Source organism: Oncorhynchus tshawytscha, linkage group LG09 (assembly GCF_018296145.1).
Source record: "Oncorhynchus tshawytscha isolate Ot180627B linkage group LG09, Otsh_v2.0, whole genome shotgun sequence".
Lineage (NCBI taxonomy): Eukaryota > Metazoa > Chordata > Actinopteri > Salmoniformes > Salmonidae > Oncorhynchus > Oncorhynchus tshawytscha.
In genome coordinates this window covers 72,152,248-72,179,818 of record NC_056437.1, presented here as the reverse complement: position 1 = coordinate 72,179,818, position 27,571 = coordinate 72,152,248, and the positions used below count along the sequence as shown (strand labels likewise).

Genomic DNA, 27,571 nt, shown 5'->3' with positions numbered 1-27,571 from the left:
CCAGTGTTTCGACTTGCACATCCTTATCTGCACATCTATCGCTCCAGTGTTAATTGCTCATTTGTAATTACTTCGCCATTATGGCCTATTTATTGCCTTACCTCCTTACTTAATTTGCACACACTGTATACAGATTTTTCTATTGTGTTATTGACTGTATGTTTGTTTATCCCATATGTAACTCTGTGTTGTTTTTGTTGCACTGCTTTGCTTTATATTGGCCAGATTGAAGTTGTAAATGAGAACTTGTTCTCAACTGGCCTACCTGGTTAAATAAAGGTGAAATAAAATAAATATAAATATGATTTATGAATGTAGAGTAGTCAGAGATGTTGAACCTGAGAGTTCATTGAAAGAGCAGCTATTCATAGAGAGCATAATGATGTTAATAACTAATTGTTACAACCTGGCTCAAGATAGTAACAAAAAATGGGAAACCACATGCTGAGTAAAGGAATAACAAAATGTATTTATTTCACTGATAAAGTAAACACTCACAACAATAATCAGATGAGGCATGAAGGTCAGTAAATTAGGTGTCAACTGCCAAAGCCACAATGAAACAACCAAAGGTATGCATGGAGAGAGGAATCTCTAGCTGAATGGGGAAAAACCACACAGTGGCTTTATGACACAGCTGAGTTTTCAGAGGTGTGCCCCATCAGCACTGACGACCCTCCCAGCTCCACTCACGCCTACTCCGCCCACCAATCTCCTGCAGGGAGTAACCGCAGCAAATCCCAGGAGACAGAGCAGGGAGTGGCCGTCACAATCGTGTATAGAGCGTTTCACTAATTTCAGTAGAGGATATTTCTGCTTTGCAGTTCCTACCTGCCCCTGGATGAAGTGAAGCCTTGGCTCTCAGATAGTAGGTCCATCCTGCGCCTCACGGAGCCCAGACTATAGGGTCTTCCCAGTATGAGAGGAGTTGCTAGAGTTATTGAATAAACCTTTTTCCATTAAATTAGAGGGAATTAAGATGGAATCTCAACGTAATTTATAACATCCTACAAAGCCTAGGGTATCCATCAAACTAATTATCATTGCGGGATTAATGTGATGTAGTAAAATAATTGAAATACGTGGCATGAGAACATAATCTGTTTTTATTAAAAAGCGCAAGATCTGTTTCCTAGTCAATGAATGTCGATTTAACGCGTTGAATAGTAATCTATTCCTTTTGCGCATGTGAGAATCTCTGCGGAGAAACGCTTGGACCTTTAATTAAGGCTATTTTCTGGGAATTGTGTCGTTATTATGTGCCTGGTGTTATGACTACAGACAATTGTAAATTGGGTTATTTGCGGGATTTCTTCGTGATTTCAATAGCATTGGATCTATTGTATTGACTAAAATCTAGGTTTCTGTTGGTAATTCAACTATTGGTATTTTTTTGCCAGGACAGATACAGTCGCCAGTGTTTGTTAAGATATATACTGAACGTTTTAACAGCTTGCTTAGTTCAAATTGAAAGGCTAATTTATTCAACATAAATAGCGAGCCGATTTCGATGTAACACGTTGTCTGTCACCTGAATGGTCTGCTGGAATAACATACTGAGAATGGAGTCCTATTTAAATAACTGAATTAAAGAAGAGACGGTTACCTAAATCTAATTATTTCTAATAATAGCGAATAGGTAATTGCGATAGAACTGTTCCCACCGAAATGTTTTTTTTCTTCTTCTTATGGATTGACTGATGTATTTTATAAATTTGGCGCATTACATGTTACTTTTAAAGTCTTGGACATTTCATAAGTAGGAAGCCGAAAGAGAAGAGATAATTGTCAAGTTTGTTTTTAACCTTACGATAGAGGTAAGCGCAGAACGTTTTTTGATAATGGGTTATATTTCTTTCCAACTGGTAAAAATAGAATAGTTAGTCGTGCTTGCTGGGCTGTAAGGGATTCAGTGGGATATTTGCAGTAGAGGTCTGAATAGTTGAATCGGAAACGTTCTGTGATCATTTATGATTTATGATCCCAGAACCACACGGGGGACCTAGTGAATGACCTGCAGAGAGCTGGGACCAAAGTAACAAAGCCTACCATCAGTAACACACTACTCCGCCAGGGATTTAAATCCTGCAGTGCCAGCCGTGTCCCCCTGCTTAAGCCAGTACATGTCCAGGCCCGTCTGAAGTTTGCTAGAGAGTATTTGGATGATCCAGAAGAAGATTGGGAGAATGTCATATGGTCAGATGAAACCAAAATAGAACTTTTTGGTAAAAACTCAACTCGTCGTGTTTGGAGGACAAAGAATGCTGAGTTGCATCCAAAGAACACCATACCTACTGTGAAGCATGGAGGTGGAAACATCATGCTTTGGGGCTGTTTTTCTGCAAAGGGACCAGGACGACTGATCCGTGTAAAGGAAAGAATGAATGGGGCCATGTATCGTGAGATGTTGAGTGAAAACCTCCTTCCATCAGCAAGGGCATTGAAGATGAAACGTGGCTGGGTCTTTTAGCATGACAATGATCCCAAACACACCACCCGGGTGTGGAGTGGCTTCGTAAGAAGCATTTCAAGGTCCTGGAGTGGCCTAGCCAGTCTCCAGATCGCAACCCCATAGAAATATTTGGAGGGAGTTGAAAGTCCGTGTTGCCCAGCAACAGCCCCAAAACATCACTACTCTAGAGGAGATCTGCATGGAGGAATGGGCCAAAATACCAGCAACAGTGTGTGAAAACCTTGTGAAGACTTACAGAAAACGTTTGACCTCTGTCATTGCCAACAAAGGGTATATAACAAAGTATTGAGATAAACTTTTGTTATTGACCAAATAGTTATTTTCCACCATCATTTGCAAATAAATTCATTAACAATCCTACAATGTGATTTTCTGGATTTTTTTCCTCATTTTGTCTGTCATAGTTGAAGTGTACCTATGATGAAAATTACAGGCCTCGCTCATTTTTTTAAAGTTGGAGAACTTGCACAATTGGTGGCTGACTAAATACTTTTTTGCCCCACTGTATGTTAAGGGAGACGTAGGAGATCAAGTCTCAAACAACTTTTTATTAAATGCCTGGGATCAAATATCACCGATTTCTTATGCTGAGAATTTGACTACATTTGCGACAGAAAGTATTGTATTTGGATTTATTATGGATCCCCAGAAAGCACATCCCCACTACTCTTCCTGGGTTCCAGCAAAATTAAGGCAGTTCATACAATTTTAAAAACATTACAATACATTCACAGATTTCATACAGTACCGGGGTGAGATGGCTCCAGTATGGAGTTGGGGGGGCCAGACACTGGTCTCTACACAATTAGAACTGTTTTAACACCAGATACTGTCTGCTGTGATGTTCTAGTATCTTTCATACAATTTTTAACCTTGTGACCCATTCCATACATCTGTTGTGTGTCATGGACTTTGCTATAAAATTCTGTGGCTCAAACCAGCTCATTGAGTTCTCAATGGTCACCTCCAGGGGGTGATTACTGACCCACTCCATTACTGCAGTAATTAAGTAATAAAGTTTGATTGTTTTGAAGAAATCTAAAAGTCTCTCCTTTTGATTACAATAATTCCACCACATTCACCTTCCAACCCTAAGCACACAGCCAAGACAACGCAGGAGTGGCTCCAGGACGAGTGGCCCAGCCAGAGCCCGGACTTGACCCCGATCGAACATCTCTGGAGAGACCCGAAAATTGCTGTGCAGCAACACTCTCCATCCAACCGAGCTTGAGAGCTTGAGAGGATCTGCAGAGAATAATGGGAGAAAAAACCCAAATACAGGTGTGCCAAGTTTCTAGCGTCATACGCAAGAGGACTCGAGGCTGTAATCACTGCCAAAGGTGCTTCAATAAAGTACTGAGTAAAGGGTCTGAATATTTATGCAAATGTAATATTTCAGTTTTTTATTTTTAATAAATTTGCAAATATTTCTACAAACCCTGTTTTTGCTTTGTCATTATGGGGTATTGTGTGTAAATTGATGAGGAAAAAAATATTTGATCCATTTTAGAATAAGGCTGTAACGTAACAAAATGTGGGAAAAGTAAAGTGGTCCGAATACTTTACGAATGCCCTGTATATCCTCTAAATCCCCTGGTGGGCCACACATCACAACATGCGAAATGTTACGGAAATCCAAACCCATTCCCAGGGATGTTGTTGCCACAACAACTCTATAGTTCCCATCCCCATTAAGAGAAGACACCACTCTTGTCTTGTTCTTTGGTAGAGTTTTACTATGATACATCTCAATAAGTAGGTGTTCAGCTTCATGTTCAGGATCTTTGTCAACCCAAGGGATTTGCCCAAGCTCAGCTTTTAGATAAGCAAACACCTTTCCTAGTACCTCGAGTGAATGACAGTAAATAAATCAAGGCAGTTCAGGTCATTGGCAGGAACCTGCCGCAGTCCAAGCCTAATGTTAGGACTGACAGCTACTTGAGTTGCCCTCGCCATATTCAGGATCTTTGTTAACAGGCGTCTGGACTCAAGATCACTACCAACACCGGTGTACCTGGAAATCACAGCAAAAGCATGATCATTATATTTGTTGGGGAACATTGTGTACACATAATGGATCTCCCTAAAATAACAGTTGTTTTATTTTATTGAGTATCAAAACAGAGTTGTGTGGTTTCAGATAGTTTAGCAGGAAGCAGTGACAGCAAAGATATTTAGTAATAGTTCAATAGATATTAAGCTATTCAAATAAACTATAATGACCAACGAGGGAGAGGACAGGAAGTTAACAATAACTTTTTATGCAATTTGAGTAGTGACAAACTCACTCAACCTTCTTGGTTGAGACCGTAGCTCTCCAAGCCTTTTGAAGCTCTCTAAATGCTGGCTTTCCTTTTCAACCCTCTCCCCTGATTAGGCATAAAACAAACCAGATAAAGAATCTTGATGAGTGTCTAATGACTGACGTTAGTAATACTAACTATTTTAGTTCCATAGCAAATGAGACGTGTATATGCAAGGTTTCTAACCCTATCTTCCTTGATATAACAATAGCCTAGACATTTCATTAGCCATCCTTCACAGCCATACTTATTAGAGGTCGACCGATTATGATTTTTCAACGTCGATACCGATTATTGGAGGGCCAAAAAAGCCGATACCGATTAATCGGCAGATATATATATTTTTTTACATGTATTTATTTGTAATAATGACAATTACAACAATACTGAATGAACACTTATTTTAACTTAATATAATACATAAATAAAATCAATTTAGCCTCAAATAAATAATGAAACATGCTCAATTTGGTTTAAATAAGGCAAAAACAAAGTGTTGGAGAAGAAAGTAATATGTGCCAATATGCAATGTGTGCCGTGTATGTGCCATGTAAAAATGTGTGCCATGTAAAATATGTGCCATGTAAAAAAGCTAACGTTTAAGTTCCTTGCTCAGAACATGAGAACATATGAAAGTTGGTGGTTCCTTTTAACATGAGACTTCAATATTCCAAGGTAAGATGTTTTAGGTTGTTATTAATATAGTATTTATAGGCATATTTCTCTCTATACCATTTGTATTTCATATACCTTTGACTATTGGATGTTCTTATAGGCACTATAGTATTGCCAGTGTAACAGTATAGCTTCTCTCCTTGCCCCTACCTGGGCTCGAACCAGAAACACATCGACAACAGCCACACTCGAAGGAGCGTTTACCCATCGCTCCACAAAAGCCGCAGCCCTTGCAGCGCAAGGGGAATAACTACTCCATATCTAAAAGCGAGTGACGTTTGAAACGGTATTAGCGCACACCCAGCTAACTAGCTAGCCATTTCACATTGGTTACACCAGCCATTAGGCTGATAGGCTTGAAGTTATAAACAGCGCTGTGCTTGTGAAGAGCTGCTGGCAAAACGCACAAAGTTTGTGCTGTTTGAATGAATGATTACGGGCCTGCTGCTGCTCAGTCAGACTGCTCTATCAAATCAGACTTAATTATAACATAATAGCACACAGAAATACGGGCCTTTGGTCATTAATATGGTCGAATCCGGAAACTATCATTTCGAAAACAAAACGTTTATTATTTCAGTGAAATATGGAACCGTTTCGGTATTTTATCTAACAGGTGGCATCCCTAAGTCTTAATATTCTTGTTACATTGCACAACCTTCAATGTTATGTCATAATTACGTACAATTCTGGCAAATTAGTTCACAATGAGCCAGGCAGCCCAAACTGTTACATATACCCTGACTCTGCTTGCAATTGAACGCAAGAGAAATGACACAATTTCACCTGGTTAATATTGCCTGCTAAACTGGATTAGTAGTTATAACTAGTGATTATGATTGATTGTTTTTTATAAGATAAGTTTAATGCTAGCTAGCAATTTACCTTGGCTTCTACTACATTCGCGTAACAGGCAGGCTCCTCATGGAGTGCAATGGTTAGAGCGTTGGACTAGTTAACTGTACGGTTGCAAGATTGGAACCCCTGAGCTAACAAGGTGAAAATCTGAACAAGGCAGTTAACCCACCGTTCCTAGGCCGTCATTGAAAATAAGAATGTGTTCTTAACTGACCTGCCTAGTTAAATAAAAGTATAAAAAAATGTAAAAATATATTTTTTTAATCGGAAATCGGCACCCAAAATTACCGATTTCCGATTGTTATGAAAACTTGAAATGGGCCCTAATTAATCGGCCAGTTCGATTAATCGGTCGACCTCTAATACTTATCATTTATTTATAGGCTACATGGACCTCATCCACTACAATTCCGAACAGTCTTTTCTTGTAGACTTCAGATGCCGGCATGCTCCTCCACTTGTCGTTGAGGATCCACGCTTTGGTCTGTCAAACAAATCCAGTATGTCAGTGTTATTGTTCACCCCAAACTGCATCGCCTACTTTACCTGGTCTTCCATCAGCACAATCAACGGCGATATGACAATGATAATAGGCCTTTCACGACCCCCAAAAAATTGTATCAGGGGGCATAGCCGTGGGAAGTAAGGGTGCTGACAAAAAAAAAAATCTAAAATAGTAGCATTTGAGAAGTCGCTGGGTAGATAAGTGAGCCACAGAGTGGATGTGATGTTTGTGAATAGCTTAGCCAAGCAAATGCATTTGTACAGTTAACATTTTCCATTTGGCTCTATATACCAGCATTTTAGATTAAATGTTTCATATGAGGCGACAGTAGTCACCTTTTGAAGGTATTTGCATTAATATCTGTTTTAAACACTATGCACCTAGTCCCCCATTTGAAGTCATTTGGACAAATTAACTTCTAGTGTATTAAAGTACTCAAAACTTTAGTATTTGGTCCCATATGCCTTGCACACAAATTACTACTTTGTGACTACGGGAGGAGCGTTTAGTAGGAAGGATAGAGCCCCCTCCTTCAGCTTCTGCGGTCTTTGTGCACAAATGTTGGAATAACACTTGCACTTTTTCTACTAGAACAGAATTTGCTGATAACTACTTTGAGAAAAATGTACTTACTATGATGTGGTTGTCTCGCCAAACTAAGTCAAAAACCAAAGTTCTCTTAATCCCAATACCACACAGTGTTTACGGTTCTTTAGTACCGTTCTTATTATTAAAAAAAGGGGGTTAGATGATAAAAGTAAAACAAAACAGAAAGACAGGCTGGGGCACACTCACACCACTAGAGTCCATAGTTGTTTGGCATGGAGCGTTGGTCGCGTCAGCATCGTGGTGTTCTGATGCAGTAGTCGTTGCCTCAGCAGTCTTGTCATAGCAGGCCACTTCTGGAGAGGGTGAAGAAAGCTTCATCAGTAACATCATAGGGGCCAGCTTGAGCCTTTTGGGGGGCCTAAGAGAGTTTGGATTGCGGGGGCCCCTGCCCTTGCGGCAAAACATACTCTTTGGGCTTGGGCCTGGATTATATCTAGCTTTTTAAAAGATGTCTGAACTGGTGATCCAGACGCTACCCTTAACAGCACTATATACAGTTGAAGTCAGAAGTTTACATACACCTTAGCCAAATACATTTAAACTCAGTTTTTCACAATTCCTGACATTTAATTCCCTGTCCTAGGTCAGCTATGATCACCACTTTATTTTAAGAATGTGAAATGTCAGAATAATAGCAGAGAGAATGATTTATTTAAGCTTTTATTTCTTTCATCACATTCCCAGTGGGTCAGAAGTTTATATACATTAAATTAGTAATTAGTATTTCTTTCATCATATTCCCAGTGGGTCAGAAGTTTACATACATTCAATTAGTAATTTGTATTTATTTAATCCATCTGGAGGCATTTTGCCTCAATAAGTGAGCCTCCCTTCAAGTGGTCCTTTATTTCTTTCATGTTAACAATTTCTTAAACTTCTATAATAACTCCCTTCCAGTTTGATCCGGCATGCCACTATCAACCACACGTTTACATACCTGCTTGAGTTTGTGAGCCTTCTCATACGAAGAACTTTAGCAGAATCAACCTCTACTACTTTTCTCTCCAAATCCCCTGGTCAACTTGATCAGACTCACCGCAGTGACCCCATCCTCGTCCTTAAATTTCACCAACACCATGAACTCCACTTATCTCAGTACAACACTGCGAACCGAAAATCCCTCATCGCAACTCTCCTCCGACAAGAACTCCAAAGACTCCTCATGCTTCCTCTTCTTAACCTTTACTCTCACTACTCTACCTCCAACTGTTCCCACTCTACTCCATCCCGTCTTCTTACCCCTCTACCTTTCCAGACATCTCTGCGCCAGTAACAGTCCAGTGTTGCTCAACCACCTCCACAGGATTTCTCTCTCCAAACCACTTTCATGTTCGTTAAAATTTTGGCAACTAGACATAACATTGAACAGATCTTTCACTGGTCTTCATTCAGCACATTCAGGTGCGAAACATGTATTTTGAGGGCTTCCTTTGTGCAGGGGCAGCTCATTAACCCCCCATACCCATTAGGTCCCTAATTAACACTCATTCACATGAAAATGTTCAAATGGGATTAAACAATTCAAAGGAAGTCACATAAGAAAACCAAAACCCAGCACACTAAATTAATAAATATTAAAGAGCCTAAGTAGGGAAAATGACTAAATATAATCATAGGTGACATATGCACTAACTATAAGTCACTCTGCATGAGTCTGCTAAAATAATCAAATCTAAAATTGCAGTGTAAGGCTGACCTTTAAAATATAATTGTTCAACTAAATCAGCATACAGTGGGACAAAAAAGTATTTAGTCAGCCACCAACTGTGCAAGTTCTCCCACTTAAAAAGATGAGAGAGGCCTGTAATTTTCATCATAGGCACACTTCAACTATGACAGACGAAATTAGGGAAAAAAATCCAGAAAATCACATTGTAGGTTTTTTATGAATTTATTTGCAAATTATGGTAGAAAATAACTATTTGGTCAATAACAAAAGTTTATCTCAATACTTTGTTATATACCCTTTGTTGGCAATGACAGAGGTCAAACGTTTTCTGTAAGTCTTCACAAGGTTTTCACACACTGTTGCTGGTATTTTGGCCCATTCCTCCATGCAGATCTCCTCTAGAGTAGTGATGTTTTGGGGCTGTTGCTGGGCAACACGGACTTTCAACTCCCTCCAAAGATTTTCTATGGGGTTGAGATCTGGAGACTGGCTAGGCCACTCCAGGACCTTGAAATGCATCTTACGAAGCCACTCCTTCGTTGCCCGGGCGGTGTGTTTGGGATCATTGTCATGCTGAAAGACCCAGCCACGTTTCATCTTCAATGCCCTTGCTGACGGAAGGAGGTTTTCACTCAAAATCTCACGATACATGGCCCCATTCATTCTTTCCTTTACACGGATCAGTCGTCCTGGTCCCTTTGCAGAAAAACAGCCCCAAAGCATGATGTTTCCACCCCCATGCTTCACAGTAGGTATGGTGTTCTTTGGATGCAACTCAGTATTCTTTGTCCTCCAAACATGACGAGTTGAGTTTTTACTAAAAAGTTATATTTTGGTTTCATCTGACCATATGACATTCTCCCAATCTTCTTCTGGATCATCCAAATACTCTCTAGCAAACTTCAGACGGGCCTGGACATGTACTGGCTTAAGCAGGGGGACACGTCTGGCACTGCAGGATTTGAGTCCCTGGCGGAGTAGTGTGTTACTGATGGTAGGCTTTGTTACTTTGGTCCCAGCTCTCTGCAGGTCATTCACTAGGTCCCCCTGTGTGGTTCTGGGATTTTTGCTCACCATTCTTGTGATCATTTTGAGATCTTGCGTGGATCCCCAGATCGAGGGAGATTATCAGTGGTCTTGTATGTCACCTATTGCAGATTCAGTCTTCCCAGCCTGGTGCAGGTCTACAATTTTGTTTCTGGTGTCCTTTGACAGCTCTTTAGTCTTGGCCATAGTGGAGTTTGGAGTGTGACTGTTTGAGGTTGTGCACAGGTGTCTTTTATACTGATAACAAGTTCAAACAGGTGCCATTAATACAGGTAACGAGTGGAGGACAGAGGAGCCTCTTTAAGAAGAAGTTACAGGTCCGTGAGAGCCAGAAATCCTGCTTATTTGTAGGTGACCAAATGCTTATTTTCCACCATAATTTGCAAATAAATTCATTAAAAATACTACAATATGATTTTCTGGATTTTTTTCTCATTTTGTCTGTTATACTTGAAGTGTACCTACGATGAAAATTACAGGCCTCTCTCATCTTTTTAAGTGGGAGAACTTGCACAATTGGTGGCTAACTAAATACTTTTTTGTCCCACTGTAAAAAGGTCTGACCCATTTTGATTTATCCTAAATTAAAATGGCTATTTGAATATACGCTCCATGATCCCCTCCTCTTCCCATAAAGAAACATTCTATGGGCGGCAGGTAGCCTAGTCGTTAGTATTCGGCCAGTAACCAAACGGTTGCTAGATGGACTCTTCGAGCTGACAAGGTAAAAATCTGTCGTTCTGCCTCTGAACAAGGCAGTTCAGGCCGTCACTGTTCCTAGATCGTCATTGTAAATAAGATTTGTTCTTCACCAACTTGCCTAGTAAATTAAAATATGGACACAATTCTCAAATGGCATAGAAAAGTTGCCCAACTGATACATAATCATATTTGGCTAACAATGTGTCATGTAATTATTTAATCAGTGTTCATAAATTCCAATTATATTTATCTGTCTGATACCCAGAGTTTGTAAAGTTCTGGTCTTAAATAAAACAGACAGAATTCCCAGTTCACAATTGATCAGATCCCAATTTATTTGCGAGTGCTCTTAAGTTTTCACAAATACATTCATTCTCATACCATCCTGTGGCACAGGCATAGCATTCTTCTTTAGCTACTGATCTGGCCGTATATTGAATCCACTCTAACCAGAGGTTGGAATCTCTAAACCCAGTCTCCAACTCTATCACTTCTTTAAAGTATTTTGTCTGAACTATTTGCACCGGTCCTTGGCCCTGGATGATTACACTAGGATTACCAGTTGTGTTAGGGAAACTGATTAACCTCTGGCTGCCCATAGTATCCTTACCAGCTTTGACCTCTGTCACCTGGAATGGTACCATATAATCCGTTAAAGACTGATCAAAACCAATATACCATAATCCAAGATCCTGGATCTTTACAGTTTTAATGGTAATTCATACCTTTATACAATACCACCCCTGCTCCGGAAAACAGCCCAAAACTCCCACCTTTACTAAACTCCATCTGTTCCCATATTGAGTGTGTGGGTTTGCATAGCCACCCTTCTCAGTGTGAGCTATGACTTGATTCCATGAATTACACTGTGGTTTACACAAATACCTTCCCCAGAGACCCATTGTTCTAGACTGCCAAGGAGTGAAGGACCCCAATTGGTCTACATAGAACACAACTGAGATATCCTTCCCCAACTCCACTCTCACTTCCTTACTATTCAGTTTCAGTGAACTCTTAAGATGCTTTGGTAAAATCAAATTTCCCTCATCTACCATATGAGTCCAGTTACCCTTTTCGGCCTCCTCGGGGGGTTCATGGTGTATCAGGAATATGGCTCCCACAATCAGATAGCTCAGGACGGCCAGCATACCTGTAAAGCCCCACCCTCTCCCAGAGAACACATCATCAGCTAGAGGCCAGACACACTTCCACTTCTATGAACAAACACAGGGATGAAATGACGGGGTTAGGGAATTTACGTCAGAGAGATTGACCCCCGGATCCTATTGATTCCAGTTCTCCAAACCTAATGATAATTCCTCTTTACCTCAAATCATTAATCAGAAGTTTTAATCAACGTCAATGTATATGTATGCTTAAGTGAACATGCTACCCTTAGATACAACTATCCTGATATCATTACTATCTAAATGTAATACTTTTTTCCTCTGTCGCAAATGCAGTACATTTCTCAGCGTAAGAAATCAGCAATTCAATCCCAGGCATTCAACAAAAATGTAAACGTGTTCTCCCATGGCTCCTTCAACTTACATAAATTAGATAAATTCCATCTGTCCCGGAAGAAGGAATCCTACTCAAAACACATCAGATAATACTGTGTTAAATTAAGTAAAATCAACACCTAAAATCTACAATAAACAGTAAACAAATAAACAAACCAAGAATCAATTACCACCAGAATACATTATCAAATCAAATCAAATGTATTTATATAGCCCTTCGTACATCAGCTGATATCTCAAAGTGCTGTTCAGAAACCCAGCCTAAAACCCCAAACAGCAAGCAATGCAGGTGTAGAAGCACGGTGGCTAGGAAAAACTCCATAGAAAGGCCAAAACCTAGGAAGAAACCTAGAGAGGAACCAGGCTATGTGGGGTGGCCAGTCCTCTTCTGGCTGTGCCGGGTGGAGATTATAACAGAACATGGCCAAGATGTTCAAATGTTCATAAATGACCAGCATGGTCCAATAATAATAATAAGGCAGAACAGTTGAAACTGGAGCAGCAGCACGGCCAGGTGGACTGGGGACAGCAAGGAGTCATCATGTCAGATAGTCCTGAGGCATGGTCCTAGGGCTCAGGTCCTCCGAGAGAGAGAAAGAAAGAGAGAATTAGAGAGAGCACACTTAAATTCACACAGGACACCGAATAGGACAGGAGAAGTACTCCAGATATAACAAACTGACCCTAGCCCCCCGACACATAAACTACTGCAGCATAAATACTGGAGGCTGAGACAGGAGGGGTCGGGAGACACTGTGGCCCCATCCGTGGACACCCCCGGACAGGGCCAAACAGGAAGGATATAACCCCACCCACTTTGCCAAAGCACAGCCCCCACACCACTAGAGGGATACCGTCAACCACCAACTTACCATCCTGAGACAAGGCTGAGTATAGCCTACAAAGATCTCCGCCATGGCACAACCCACAATGTTTTACGGTTCAAACATTCAGATCCCCCTTTCTTACAGCCAAATATAGCCCAATGAACGCCACCAATCAATGATGGCCACCTCGTGATTTTGTTGCTAGTTTTAGCATCTTTTCAGACTACCCTGAAGATATACAGCTACTTTTGCAAATGTATTTGGAAAAATGTATTTGGAAATTTTTATAAACTTCTGAAAAGTGACTCAAAGCAGTAATGCACACATTTTCCTTCTAAATGACACAAAAATTTTCTCTGTCACCCTCAGTCACAACATCATTGCCGTGGCGACAAAAGTGCATTGTGAGTGATGTCATTAACAGGCGCTCAGCCCAGCCCAAGCAGCAGCAACTTTCAATGAATTGCAAATTATTGTTGGCTGTCTGCAGCAGCAGTAGTACGGGTTCGATAAACCAAACCCCAATTTATCACAAATGTTGGACAACATCAATCAACATCTCTCAATCAAAATTGTACTGCCAGAAGTACAGAAAAGAGTGTATCTGAACAACGGTCAAAACAATTTGAGTAATGTTATTGTATATCCAATGTAATGACGCAGTTTTACGTTATTCCACAACAATCTACCTGCTTCTAGCAATTTACCCTGACAATTAGTAGCCAACACAGCAACTAACCCTCTTCCTTACTTTCAGCATTTTAATTACGACTCCATACCCAATACATTATTCAAACAGACATCTTCTTGCATCAAAATTCGCTTCGCCCTTATTTTAAGTTGAATGAATTAGTCTTTCAATTTGAACCAAACAAACTATTTAAAACGTTCAGTTTATATCTTATACAAACACTAGCGACTAAACTTTCTAGGCAAAACATACAAATAGTTTAAATACAATCAAAAACTCTGATTTTAGTAAAAGCATTTCCCGGGAACTGAACCCGGGCCTCCCGTGAGAATTTTACCACCGAACCACACATGCTATTTGGATAGCGAAGACTCTCCGCAAAATAAACCTATTTTTACAATTGTCTGTATTCGTAAAATCCAGCACCGAGACTACAAAAATAGCCCTAATTTAAAAGCCCAAGCTTTTCCTCAGCGAGGATTCTCATTAATCTCGCTCTCTTCTATCAGAATTTAGGAATAGTTACTATTGTGACTCTTGATAAGTTATTAGGTCTCACACGTGAGCGAATTATCGTTCCTTATGACTCTTGACTTGTTAATGAACCTTTCCCTTGCTGATATTCTTACTATAATTTTGTCCTACGGTATATTCTCACAATCTACGTATATACCCCCTTTCCGTTAGTTTCCCTAGGTTCACAAATAGTTTACATTCATTTGTAATAGCCCCCTATATCTGGTCTCTTAATTGACCCACTAATATACTCTTGATCAGGTTCCACCTTAGATCTCAATATTAATTAGTTTACACTGGTAGTGCAGATAACTTAAGTCGTTTCGGACCTAAGTCGCTGAGGACTTTTCCCTTCCTAGGTGGCTTCTAAATCAAATTCCTGTCTTCCAATTGCATAGGACACTACCTGTATCAGGGTTCTCTACACAAAATTCTAAAGACAGGTCACCAGATCAGAATGCCCCATGGATTTTTAAAAATCAACGCCCAAACCACACAAGAGTCATTAACCATATTTCTCCAAATGTAGCCCGACCGTCAATTCCCCAAATAAAGTTTTACTGAGCTTGTTTGTAGGCTGGGAAAAGCAATGTTCGTGAGATTCCGTCACCGTCTCTGTCAACCTTAGATATATATATATATATCTATCTCGGCCTGTTTTTTTAAACCCCAATTTTCAGGGGCCAGGTCTTTGAATAACGGGTTAAGACCGGCCCGTGCAGTACTACCTTCAGACGACAGAGGCAGGCTTCCAATTTATTTGCGAGAGCTCTCAAGTTTTCACAAATACATTCCTTCTTCTACCATCCTAAACGACGCACATACATACACACCAACATGGATTTTCTCAGTCTAACCACAGTTTATAACCCCTCAGCTGACAGTTCCAGGCTCCCCCAGACACCATAACCCTGGAGGAGCCCTCCCTGTCCTCTTATCTCCACATACATTCCTTTCTTCCTAGCTACATGCCATTATAACCCCTTCCTAATTAACAAACATTAACACAAGACAGGGTAGAATTCTTGCCAGTTATAGTGCAGTATACCTCATTTAGTCATTATAGATAAAAATCCCATAACACAATGGGAGTCATAGACTGACTAGTGTTGCGAAGTAGGTGCCACAGTGACCATGAGATCGTAGCAATGATTCTTACAGGATCTGTTTTGTACAACAGGTAGTCCTACCAGGGTTGATGTAACGATAGCTTATTCCAGAGTAAACCCCACTAAAAGGATTGAAAGTGCACAAGTCATACAGCTTTTCATTTTGTACTTGCAAATGTTTGATAATTTCAAATAAACAATTTCACCATTGGCTTTAGATGAGTCAGCTGTTGTACAGCTGAAAAGTACATTCTTATTCCATTCCTTTACTTAGATGTGTGTATTGGGTAGTTGTGGAATTTGTAGATATTGCTGTACTGTTGAAACTAGACTCAAGCATTGCCCTACATTCGCATTAACAGCTGCTAACCACGTGCATGTGACTAATAAAATTTGATTTGAAAAGGGTAGGGATACTGTCAAGACAATAAAGGGTACCACATACAACCACACCCCGCATATCCAAACCACTTGAATATCACCAACACTTATCACATTCTAACACCTTGTGGCACATGTGACGAGACAGTTTTACCAACTGTCCTCATAGCTCAACAATGTGGATTCACAAGTTAATAAAAATACCAAGATTCTTAGCTCGTCATACAGCAAATGTAAGGTCATGTAAGGCTTGTCCTGTCAATTTCCTACAAGCTTTTTGAAAAGTCCGGACTGAGGAAAAACAGTGAGATCAATCACACAATGTCATTGTGTAGGACAGGTTATATCCTTGTAAATAGAAGTAATCCAATGACAGTTCACAATTGATAAACCCATGAAACCATGTCAGGTAGTGTACATCACAGGTGTGATCAAGTAAGAGTGGACTCAGGGTTGTCTTTCATACACTTTTTATTGTCATCACTTGACAGAGGGAAGGGCAGGAGGTGCATGCCAGGGACAAGAAGCTGTTTACTTCTTGGTGGTCTCCTCCTCCTTTGACAGAGTCTTGATGATCTCCTCTTTCTTTGCTGCCAGGCGCTCCTCTCTGCGCTTACGGGCCTCCTTTGTCTTGGAACGACGGGCCTCAGCCTGGTCACTGCAGAGAGAAAAGTGGTCAAACACCAACTTATCTTTTGGCTGAACACAAATGTACATCTTACCATCTATAAACACTCCCATATAAAGATCTGCTTTCAAGTGCTCATCAGGTCAGTTCCTTCTCCACTAATACAAAACATTGCCCATAGAAAAGTCTAAGGCAGATGGGAGTTATAGTTTTAGACTTACCACAGAAGCTTCTTGCGGGCCTTGTCTGCCTTCAGCTTGTGGATGTGCTCCATGAGGATACGCTTGTTCTTGAACACATTACCCTTCACCTTAAGGTAGAGACTGTGGTACCTGCGGGGAAGGGGCAAAACAAGATGAGCAAATTAATCTACAATACGCTTTAAACAATTCAATAAATACAAAATGAATAATTTAGCAATTAATGAACTACATTTGAAATTCCTTCCTAAATCAAATAGGAATTTGAACAGGGGTTAATCAGATAGCCAAGAGAAACATGACATCAAACTTCAACAAAGTTTGCAAAACTATTCTCCGGAAACATTTTTACCATTATAACTCGGTTGATTGTTAGCCATTATCGCTAGCAAGTTCAGCCTAGGCTAGTAGAGTTAGCTAGTTCAACATAATCCGTGTGCAAGAGACATCCTTGAAATGGACACAATAGGAGTTGCTATGCCTTGTGAATCTGTATACTCGAGGGTGGATGTGGAGAACTTACATGTGCCTGTCAATCTTATGGGACTCCCTGTAGCGACGGAGAAGACGACGCAGGATTCTCATGCGACGCATCCAAGACAGCTTCTCTGGCATACGGGCGTTGGCTGTACCCTTTCTCTTACCTGGTAGGGTGAGCAGAGGAAAGGATGGTGTTAGGCCTGAGATTAATACACCCCATAATTCACAATCCTGTTTTCAGTAAAAATCAGTTACGTAAATAAAAACATCACTAGTCGATATAGCTACTACAGCATTCACTCACCGATTCCTGTGTGCCTTCCCTTGCGACGCGCCAGCGTGTTCTTGCGGCAGCGGGCACGAGAGTGCACCGTGACAGGCTTGCGGATGATAAGACCATCCTTTACCAGTTTACGGATCTGCTGGCCTGAGGGGGACAGAAAACAGGGGTTAGACAAAGCAGGTGAATTTACAGCAAAACAAATAAATATTCAGTCAACTACTGGGTAAATTATGCACAGGCTACATTAACTTCATCACATAGTACCAGAATAATGTGCAAAACACAAATTGGCTGAATCCTTACGGGAGTTGGCGTTAGCAATCTCATTGGTCTCGTTGGGGTCCAGCCATACCTTCTTCTTGCCACAGCGCAGGACGCTGGAGGCAAGCCTCTTTTGAAGCCTGAGCATGCTGGGTTAGAAATGAAGAGTTAGCTAACGCATTACATTGTGTGTAACGCATAACCATGTTGCTAACAACATAACTTAAATGTTTGTAGTGTGAACATGGGCTAATCACAAATTTGAGCATAGTTTGCGAAACCATTCTCAGAATCATCATATTATCCTTTATAACTCCGGGTTCATTGTTAGACGGTAGAGCTAGTTAGATGCTAATGACTAAAGAGTTACCTTGGCTGCAACTGGGCTAACGTTACTCGACGTCGGGCTAGTAACGTTAACTACTATAGTCGTATAGCTAAATATCATCCACACGGTTACGGTTCTTAGAAAGTGACATGGTTGACACCGAATCTTACAAGACACAAGTAACCAGTTCGCTAATACAAAGCACTGGGGAAAATCAGTCAAAATCGGGAGACCATTCTCCAAGTAGGTGTAGGTAAAGTTAGCTGGCAAATGCTAACAAAATGTGGTAGACCAAATGTCAACACTCAGATTATATGGAACATGGATATCGTTGATAGTAACAATATGGGAATCAGACGATGTTTTAAACGATCGTAATCTAGTCAGTTATGATAGCAAAGGGGTTTAACTCGCATTTGTTTAACGTTAGGCCTGAATGCCTCGTCTCAGAAATCTTGGTCGACAACATGGCCTCCCTGGCTCGGAACATCGTGCGGCACATTTAAATGAAATGTAGCTTTGCCAAGATGACAATTGTTAAGGGACTTTGACGGTAGTGTCGCGTAAAAACGTTGGTACAACCTTAGTAAACGTTTAATGGGCAATTCATGTTTATTTTATAAAAAATATGCGAATTTGGACTCGCACAAAGTCGGTTGGCTTACCTCATGGCTGCTACTGCAATAGAAAAAGGAAGAGTCGAGGGACGGACAGGGCCGTACCATTAAAGCTACAGGAGAATCCAAAATGAGATATACAGCGATTATTTTGTGAAATAAACGGAATATGACACACATATAATATTTTTCATGTGAAGTGTTAGCATTAAAGTACTAATTGGTAGATAGAGCGAAAGTAAGAGAGAGCAATATTGTCTGAAATCATAAGATAACGTAAATAGAAAATATGTTCTCCCCTTATCTGGGAATAATAGTATATTCCAAAGGTGGGTAGGGATTTCGCACTGCATTGTGGGTGAAATCATACAAAATGCAGCTCACTACTCCTCACAGGAGAACAATGTCGAAGCCAAAGATTAAGACCGTTAACAGCTGATTTACACTGTCAGAGGAAACGTCTGTAAAGGCTACGTTTAGATAAGCAGCCCAATTGTGATCTTTTCCCCCCATTAATTGGTCTTTTGACCAATCAGATCACCTCTGAAAACATATGTGAAAATATTTGATATATAGCATTTACTTTTACTCAAGTATGACAATTTAGTAGTTTTCCCCATCCCTGTACTTAAGTACATTTAAAGCAAGATACTTTTCGACTTTTCTCAAGTAGTATTTTACTGGCTGACTTTTACATGAGTCATTTTCTATTAAGGTATCTTTAATTTTAAACAAGTATGACAACTGAGTACTTTTTCCACCACCTTGAAGGAGACCCTAAAGTTGAAGCGAAGTTCGTGTGACATGAATGCATTGTGTGATTTCCTCTCTGATCTGAAAGAGATGGAGACCCGCACACTGTTGAGAAAAATAATAAATCCAGAACTGAGGCTTGAATGCAAAATAAAGATTTTTATTAGAACATCATGATGCCCCGAAAAATCATAAATGGAATGTGAAAACAAAACAAACGTTTTGGTCTCAGGCCATCCTCAGTGTAAATCTTCAGCAGCACTCACACCTGGCTTCCATTTCAAGGATAATTGCATATGCTCAAGCAAGACAGAAAATCAATAAATCTGTACCTAGTACAACATCATGCATGTTCTAGATTATATACAAAAGGTAGAAATGCGGACAGAGAAATATCATCAATCATTGATTTGACATAAACCATGTGAACATTTCCTCTGAATAAATAACACAGGATTGTAATAGAGTATGAAGCTAAAGAGACCACTAGATGGGGCTATCGATCACCAATAAGAGGCAATATACCAGCTACAGGAAACACTTCAATAACAATTCTTAATTAATAAAATAAAATAAAATGTTATTTGTCACATGTAGTGACGATTTTGGCATGTAAATCTTGGTAGGGCAAAAAAAAAAAGTGGATGCATGCCAACAAAGCCACTATAAAATACAACACTAAACAATACATGAATTGCACTATAACGGTGACAAACGGTGCCCACAAACTGTTAGGACCTACAGAAATCTGTCCCAACAGCAGTTCCAACATCTTACCCCTGCTACACCTGTCTATCAGCGGAGCCTTGTCTGGTAGTGAAACAGTTCATGAAATGCTTACTTACAGGCTCTAACCAATAGTGAAAAAAAGGTATTAGGTGAACAATAGGTAAGTAAACAAATGTGGTTTCTAATGACAATTGAGATGTACAAACTATTACATAAGGGGATGACAAGCGGATAAGAGGCAACCCCTAATTTCAAGACATTAATGAAAAAGCTAGGACGGACGTAGTCAATATAACTATTTGTTTAGCACTTTTGAAATGTACAGTGGCAGAATTCAGAACATGGGCCGTTCTTACAGTGTTCTCCCTGTACACCAAGTCAGAACCGTAGGATAAATAAAGGGGGCATATAAGCAGGCAATGAAAGCTCTTACAATATTCAGTGATTACATTTCTCAAAACAGGTTATAGGCTACATGTGCACCACCAAGTCAGAACAGTAGGCGAAATTAAGAGGGGGTAAAAATACTAAATTATTAGGGTGAGGCACATGGGCTACTAACATCTTACTACACAACATACACTTAGTATTACTTTCTTAGCTACAGTATTCATATCTCCCTGGCATATTACATCATTTATGCAGCAGCATGCAATACATTTTTGGACTCACCTTGTTTTGCAGAGCTCACTTGAACAGGAAGGTGTCGCGGCAGTCCTTCGTGGGCAAATTTTGGCATCAAAGTCTGGCATTCTCTGGATTTATGGTGCTGGGAACTCTGAACAAAAACAAGGTTCAATCATGATGACATCATTGATCTTCAGGTCATAGCTCTAGAAAGTGGCCAGATTTACAATTTCGAGTTGGATGACCATTCAAATCGTATTTTCCCAATCGGAGCACATTTATTCCCGGCTTCTCAGTTGTCTTGAACTCACTGAAGTCAAGTTTTCGCAGTTCCAAGTTAACAGTTGTTTTGAGCATGGCACAAATCATGCTTCATTGACAGCATGGCCAATGTTAAATGTTTAATCCCAGATTTGGGACCACACAGCCACTCCACTGAATAGCAGGCTAGGGATTGCTTTGCAATGCTTGCAGTTAGTCACTGATTCCTTCCAAACTACTGATTGTTGAATTTGCGATTTCCAATTTGTTGTATAATGAATATGTCCAATGGCCGATGAGCACCAATATGTTTTATCTATAATTTCTCTTCATTATTTCTCTTCATATGACAAGGATTAAAAATGATTTTCCAGTAGATTGTCGACTTGATTCATGATGATGACTGCTAGCTAAGATTTGAAAGTATGATATTGACATGTCAGTCCAATCAAAGCTACTGTACATATAACGTGATATGACATAATTTTCTCTGTGGCCAATGACCTTAAGCCTTCTTGGATGAGCAGTTCTAATGTAACTCTATGGAGGCACCTAAGGTAATAGAATTGTCTAGCTCAACCCTTAGACTTGGCAGTGACGTAGTGTCCCCATGAGTGACAGAACACTGAGCCAATCATGGTGCAATGCTCCGTATTTTCTGCTGGCTTGCCCCACCACCACAGAAAGCATGGAGCTAGGCTGAAACACCTGCATTTTGGAGCTGCCTTACTTAAGAAAACAAAAAAGAGACCATGTTTGTATGCTGATTAATTAACTCAATGATATATGTATTATTTTACATTCTTTGCAAACTGATATGTGACACGTATTAATGCAAAAATAACATGCAAAACAGCAAGCTCCCCCCACAAAAAAAATATATATCATGAATGACAGGTCGCCACTGGTCACATGAGCCAAATACAACAGGTGTATTCAAGTGAAATGTTTACTTACTAGCACTTAACCAACAATGCAGTTTTAAGAAAATAGAGTTAAGAAAATATTGACTAAATAAAACGAAAGAAAAAAAGAAAGAAAAAAGTAACACAATAAAATAACAATAACGAGGCTATATACAGGGGATACCAGTACCGAGTCAATGTGCAGGGGTACAGGGTAGTCGAGGTAATTTGTACAGGTAGGGGTAAAGTGAATATGCATAGATAATAAACAGTGAATAGCAGCATTGTAAAAACAAAGGGGGTCAATGCAAATAGTCCCAGTGGCATATTTGATTAAATGTTCAATTGTTCAGCAGTCTTATGGATCGGGATAAAAGCTGTTAAGGAGCTTTTTAGGACCTAGACTTGGCGCTCTGGTACCGCTTGCCGTGTGGTAGCAGCGAGAACAGTCTATGACTTGGGTGGCTGGAGTCTTTGACCATTTTTTAGGCCTTCCTCTGACACCGCCTAGTATATAGGTCCTGGATGGCAGGAAGCTTGGCCCCAGTGATGTACTGGGCTGTACGCACTACCCTCATTAGCGCCGAGCAGTTGCCATACCAGGTGGTGATGCAGCCGGTCAGGATACTCTCAATGGTGCAGCTGTAGAATTATTTGAGGATCTGGGGATCCATGCCAAATCTTTTCAGTCTCCTGTGGCAGAAAAGGCATTGTCATGCCCATGACTTTCTTGGTGTGTTTGGACCATGATAGTTTGTTGGTGATGTGGACACCAAGGAACTTGACATTTTCGACCCGCTCTACTACAGCCCCGTAGATGCGAATGGGAGTGTGTTCGGCCCTCCTTTTCCTGTAGTCCACAATCATCTCCCTTGTCTGGCTCACGCTGCAGGAGAGGTTGTTGTCCTGCCACCACACTGCCAGGTCTCTGACCTCCTCCCTATAGACTGTCTCATCGTTGTCGGTGATCAGGCCTGCCACCGTTGTGTCATTAGCAAACTTAATGATGGTGTTTTAGTCGTGCTTGGCAATGCAGTCCTGGGTGAACAGGGAGTATAGAAGGGGACTAGGCACGCACCCTTGAGGGGCCCCCGTGTTGAGGATCACATCTGCAGCGTGGCAGATGTGTTGTTGCCTATCATTACTACCTGGGGGTGGCCTGTCAAGAAGTCCAGGATCCATTTGCAGAGGGAGGTGTTTAGTCCCAAGGTGATTAGCTTAGTGATGAGCTTCAATGGGAGTATGGTGTTGAATGCTGAGCTGTAGTCATAATTCTCACATATGTGTTCCTTTTGGCAGATGTGTTGTTGCCTATCATTACTACCTGGGGGTGGCCTGTCAAGAAGTCCGGGATCCATTTGCAGAGCGAGGTGTTTAGTCCCAAGGTGATTAGCTTAGTGATGAGCTTCAATGGGAGTATGGTGTTGAATGCTGAGCTGTAGTCATAATTCTCACATATGTGTTCCTTTTGTCCAGGTGGGAAAGGGCAGTGTGGAGTGCAGTTGAGATTGCATCATCTGTGGATCTGTTGGGGCGGTATGCGATTTGGAGTAGGTCTAAGGTTTCCGGGATGATGGTGTTGATGTGAGCCATGACTAGTCTTTCAAAGCGCATCAATGCCTGATGGGTGGAGAGTTATGAAATATAACATCCACCTGCATTCTGTCTGGAGAAGACTAAGTTCAAGATTACTACACTACGTGAATGTTTTATCTGCTGTGTAGAACAGGAGGACATGGAGGAGACGGAGTGACCAGACTGAAGCCATTTTCCCATAAAACTTCTACCTGCAACTAGCCTCTGCCACAAGCTTTCACCTTCAGGAGTGAAGCCGGGGAGCTAACCTGCTTGCTTTGTTCATGTTCAATTTGATTTGATTTGACTTGACTTAAACGTCCTCGAAGCCATTCAGACTACCCAGCAGCATAGAATGCAACTGACATCTCTCTTCTTGATAAGAAGGCATGCCAAATGGGTTACTGTAGTAATTTTCTTGACCAAAAAATAACTGTATGACATTGTCATCTGAATCAGGAATTGAATGGACATCAGTAGGCAAACAGCTGGAGAGAAGGATCTCACCTGAATGCTAAGCCCTTCTGCAGCCCAAATTAATGAGTCAATTAAGCAATAAGGCATGAGGCAACTCGGGGGTTCATGGTATATGGCCAATACACCATGGTTAAGGACTGCTCTTAAGCACGACGCAACGCGGTGTGCCTCGATACAGCCCATAGCCATGGTATATTGGCCATATTCCATGAACCCCCGAGTTGCCTTATTGTTATTATATACTGGTTACAAATGTAATTACAACAGTAAAAATAAATGTTCTGCTATACCGGTGCTATACGGTCTCATATACCACTGCTTTAAGCCAATCAGCATTCAGGGCTCAAACCACCCAGTTGATAAAGGCACATAACCTACACACACACACACACACACACACACTGCCACTCAGGACACACACACCACAGAACTGCACTGATAAAGGGACATTCCTTGCATGAGGACCTCACATAAATACTTTACACTGGACAGAAGAAGGGGATGAAAACCAATCTACACTCTGTCAGACCCTGATCTGTTTCACCTGTCTTTGTGATTGTCTCCACCCACCCCCCTCCAGGTGTCGTCCATCTTTCCCACTTATCCCCTGAGTATTTATACCTGTGGTTTCTGTCTGTTTGTGCCAGTTTGTCTTGTTTGTCAAGCAAACCAGCGGTTTTGTGTCAGCGCCTGCTTTTCCCCAGTCTCTTTTCTCGTCCTCCTGGTTTTCGACCCTTGCCTGACCATGTACCCACCTGCCTGACCACTCTGCCTGAGCCTGCCTTCCGTCCTGTACCTTTGCTCCACCTCTGAATTACCTGACCCTGTCTGCCTGCCGTCCTATACCTTTGTTGCTGTAATAAACATTTTCACTTCGACACGGTCTGCATCTGGGTCTTACCTTGATATCTGATACACTCAATACATACCTGTGTGATTTACATTCATGCACCTCCCCCAATGAAGAACACTACTTATTCAGACAGGATTTCCTCTCTATTTTATTTTTGTACTCGTTATTGCTACTTCTATTTTTATACAAAAAAATGACATTTTCATTAAGCCTTTAAAAACATAATGGGGAAAATGTATTTGTGAAAACTGAATAAATACTGAAGTGAAGTTGATAAATACACAAAGGATGGCGGTCAGATTCAGTAAGAACATAGTAAAAAGTTCTAGATGAACCTAGCTGGCCACATCTGTACTGCTAAGCTTCGATATTATTTGACTTTATTATTCCCCTGAGTTCAGCCATGTCAGATCCTTTACTGTGCATCAGACTGTAAGGAGGAATGGACTACAGTATGCCTGTGCATCGCAGTATGGACATGAATGGACATCTATGTACAGTACCAGTCAAAGGTTTGGACACCTACTCATCCAATTCATTCTTTATATTTACTATTTTCTACATTGTAGAATAATCGTTAAGACAGAACTATTTAATAACACATATGGAATCATGTATCAACCAAAGGTGTATTAAGCAAATCGAAATATTTGAAATTCTTCAAAGTAGCCACCCTTTTCCTTGATGACAGCTTTGCACACTCTTGGCATTCTCTCAACCAGCTTCACCTGGAATGCTTTTCCAACAGTCTTGAAGGAGTTCTCACATATGTTGAGCACTTGGCTGCTTTTCCTTCACTCTGCGGTCCAACTCATCCCAAACCATCTCAATTGGGTTGAGGTTGGATGATTGTGGAGGCCAGGTCATCTGATGCAGCACTCCATCACTCTCCTTCTTGGTCAAATAGCCCTTACACAGCCTGGAGGTGTGTTGGGTCATTTTCCTGTTGAAAACAAATGATAGTCCCATTAACCGCAAATCAGATGGGATGGCGTATCGCTGCAGAATGCTGTGGTAGCCATGCTGGTTAAGTGTGCCTTGACTTCTAAATAAATCACAGACAGTGTCACCAGAAAAGTGATCACACCACCTCCATGCTTCACGGTGGGAACCACACATGCGGAGATCATCCGTTCACCTACTCTGCATCTCACAAAGACATAGCGGTTGGAAGCAAACGTCTCAAATTTGGACTCATCAGACCATAGGACAGATTTCCACCGGTCTAATGTCCATTGCTCGTGTTTCTTGGCACAAGCACGTCTCTTCTTATTATTGGTGTCCTTTAGTAGTGCTTTCTTGCAGCTATTTGACCATGAAGTCCTGATTCACTCAGTCTCCTCTGAACAGTTGATGTTGACATGTGTCTGTTAATTGAACACTGTGAATAATTTATTTGGGCTGTAATTTCTGAGGCTAGTAACTCTAATGAACTTATCCTCTGCAGCAGAGGTAACTCTGGGTCTTCCTTTCCTGTGGCGGTCCTCATGAGAGCCAGTTTCATCATAGCGCTTGATGGTTTTTGCAACTGCACTTGAAGAAACTTTAAAAGTTCTTGACATTTTTCGGATTGACTGACCTTCATGTCTCAAAGTAATGATGGACTGCCATTTCTCTTTGCTTATTTAAGTTGTTCTTGCCATAATATGGACTTGGTCTTTTACCAAATAGGGCTATCTTCTGTATACCACACCTACCTTGTCACAACACAACTGATTGGTACAAATTCATTAAGAAATTCCACAAATTAACTTTTTAAAAGGCACACTTATTAATTGAAATACATTCCAGCTGGTTGAGAGAATGCCAAGAGTGTGCAAAGCTGTCATCAAGGCAAAGGGTGGCTACTTTGAAGAATATCAAATATCAAATATATTTTGATTTGTTTATCACTTTTTTTGGTTAGTAAACACAGAAAAAAAAAGAAACGTCCTCTCACTGTCAACTGCGTTTATTTTCAGCAAACTTAACATGTGTAAATATTTGTATGAACATACGATTCAACAACTGAGACATAAACTGAGCAAGTTCCACAGACATGTGACTAATAGAAATGGAATAATGTGTCCCTGAACAAAGGGGGGGTCGAAATCAAAGCAACAGTCAGTATCTGGTGTGGCCACCAGCTGCATTAAGTACTGCAGTGCTTCTCCTCCTCATGGACTGCACCAGATTTGCCCATTCTTGCTGTTAGATGTTACCCCACTCTTCCACCAAGGCACCTGCAAGTTCCCGGACATTTCTGGGGGAATGGACCTAGCCCTCACCCTCTGATCCAACAGGCCCCAGACGTGCTCAATGGGATTGAGATCCGGGCTCTTTGCTGGCCATGAAGGAACACTGAAATTCCTGTCTTGCAGGAAATCACGCACAGAACGAGCAGTATGGATGGTGGCATTGTCATGCTGGAGGGTCATGTCAGGATGAGCCTGCAGGAAGGGTACCACATGAGGGAGGAGGATGTCTTCCCTGTAACGCACAGCATTGAGATTGCCTGCAATGACAACAAGCTCAGTCTGATGATGCTGTGACACACCGCCCCAGACCATGATGGACCCTCTGCCTCCAAATCGATCCCGCTCCTGAGTACAGGCTTTTGTGTAACGCTTATTCCGTCGACGATGAACACGAATCCGACCATCACCCCTGATGAGACAAAACCGTGATTTGTCAGTGAAGAGCACTTTTTGCCAGTCCTGTCTGGTC

General features: G+C 41.0%; 1 protein-coding gene across 1 annotated transcript; it reads right to left on the bottom strand.

Moving 5' to 3' along the window:
- Positions 1-16,341: 16,341 nt before the first annotated feature.
- On the bottom strand, positions 16,342-18,842 carry LOC112258629 (60S ribosomal protein L19). Its single transcript, XM_024433139.2, has 6 exons — positions 18,734-18,842; positions 17,783-17,889; positions 17,501-17,623; positions 17,240-17,360; positions 16,738-16,848; positions 16,342-16,546 (listed from the first exon to the last, which is right to left on the bottom strand). Exons 1-6 carry the CDS (start codon positions 18,736-18,738, stop codon positions 16,420-16,422), a joined length of 594 nt encoding a protein of 197 aa, XP_024288907.1. The 5' UTR covers positions 18,739-18,842; the 3' UTR covers positions 16,342-16,419.
- Positions 18,843-27,571: the final 8,729 nt, after the last annotated feature.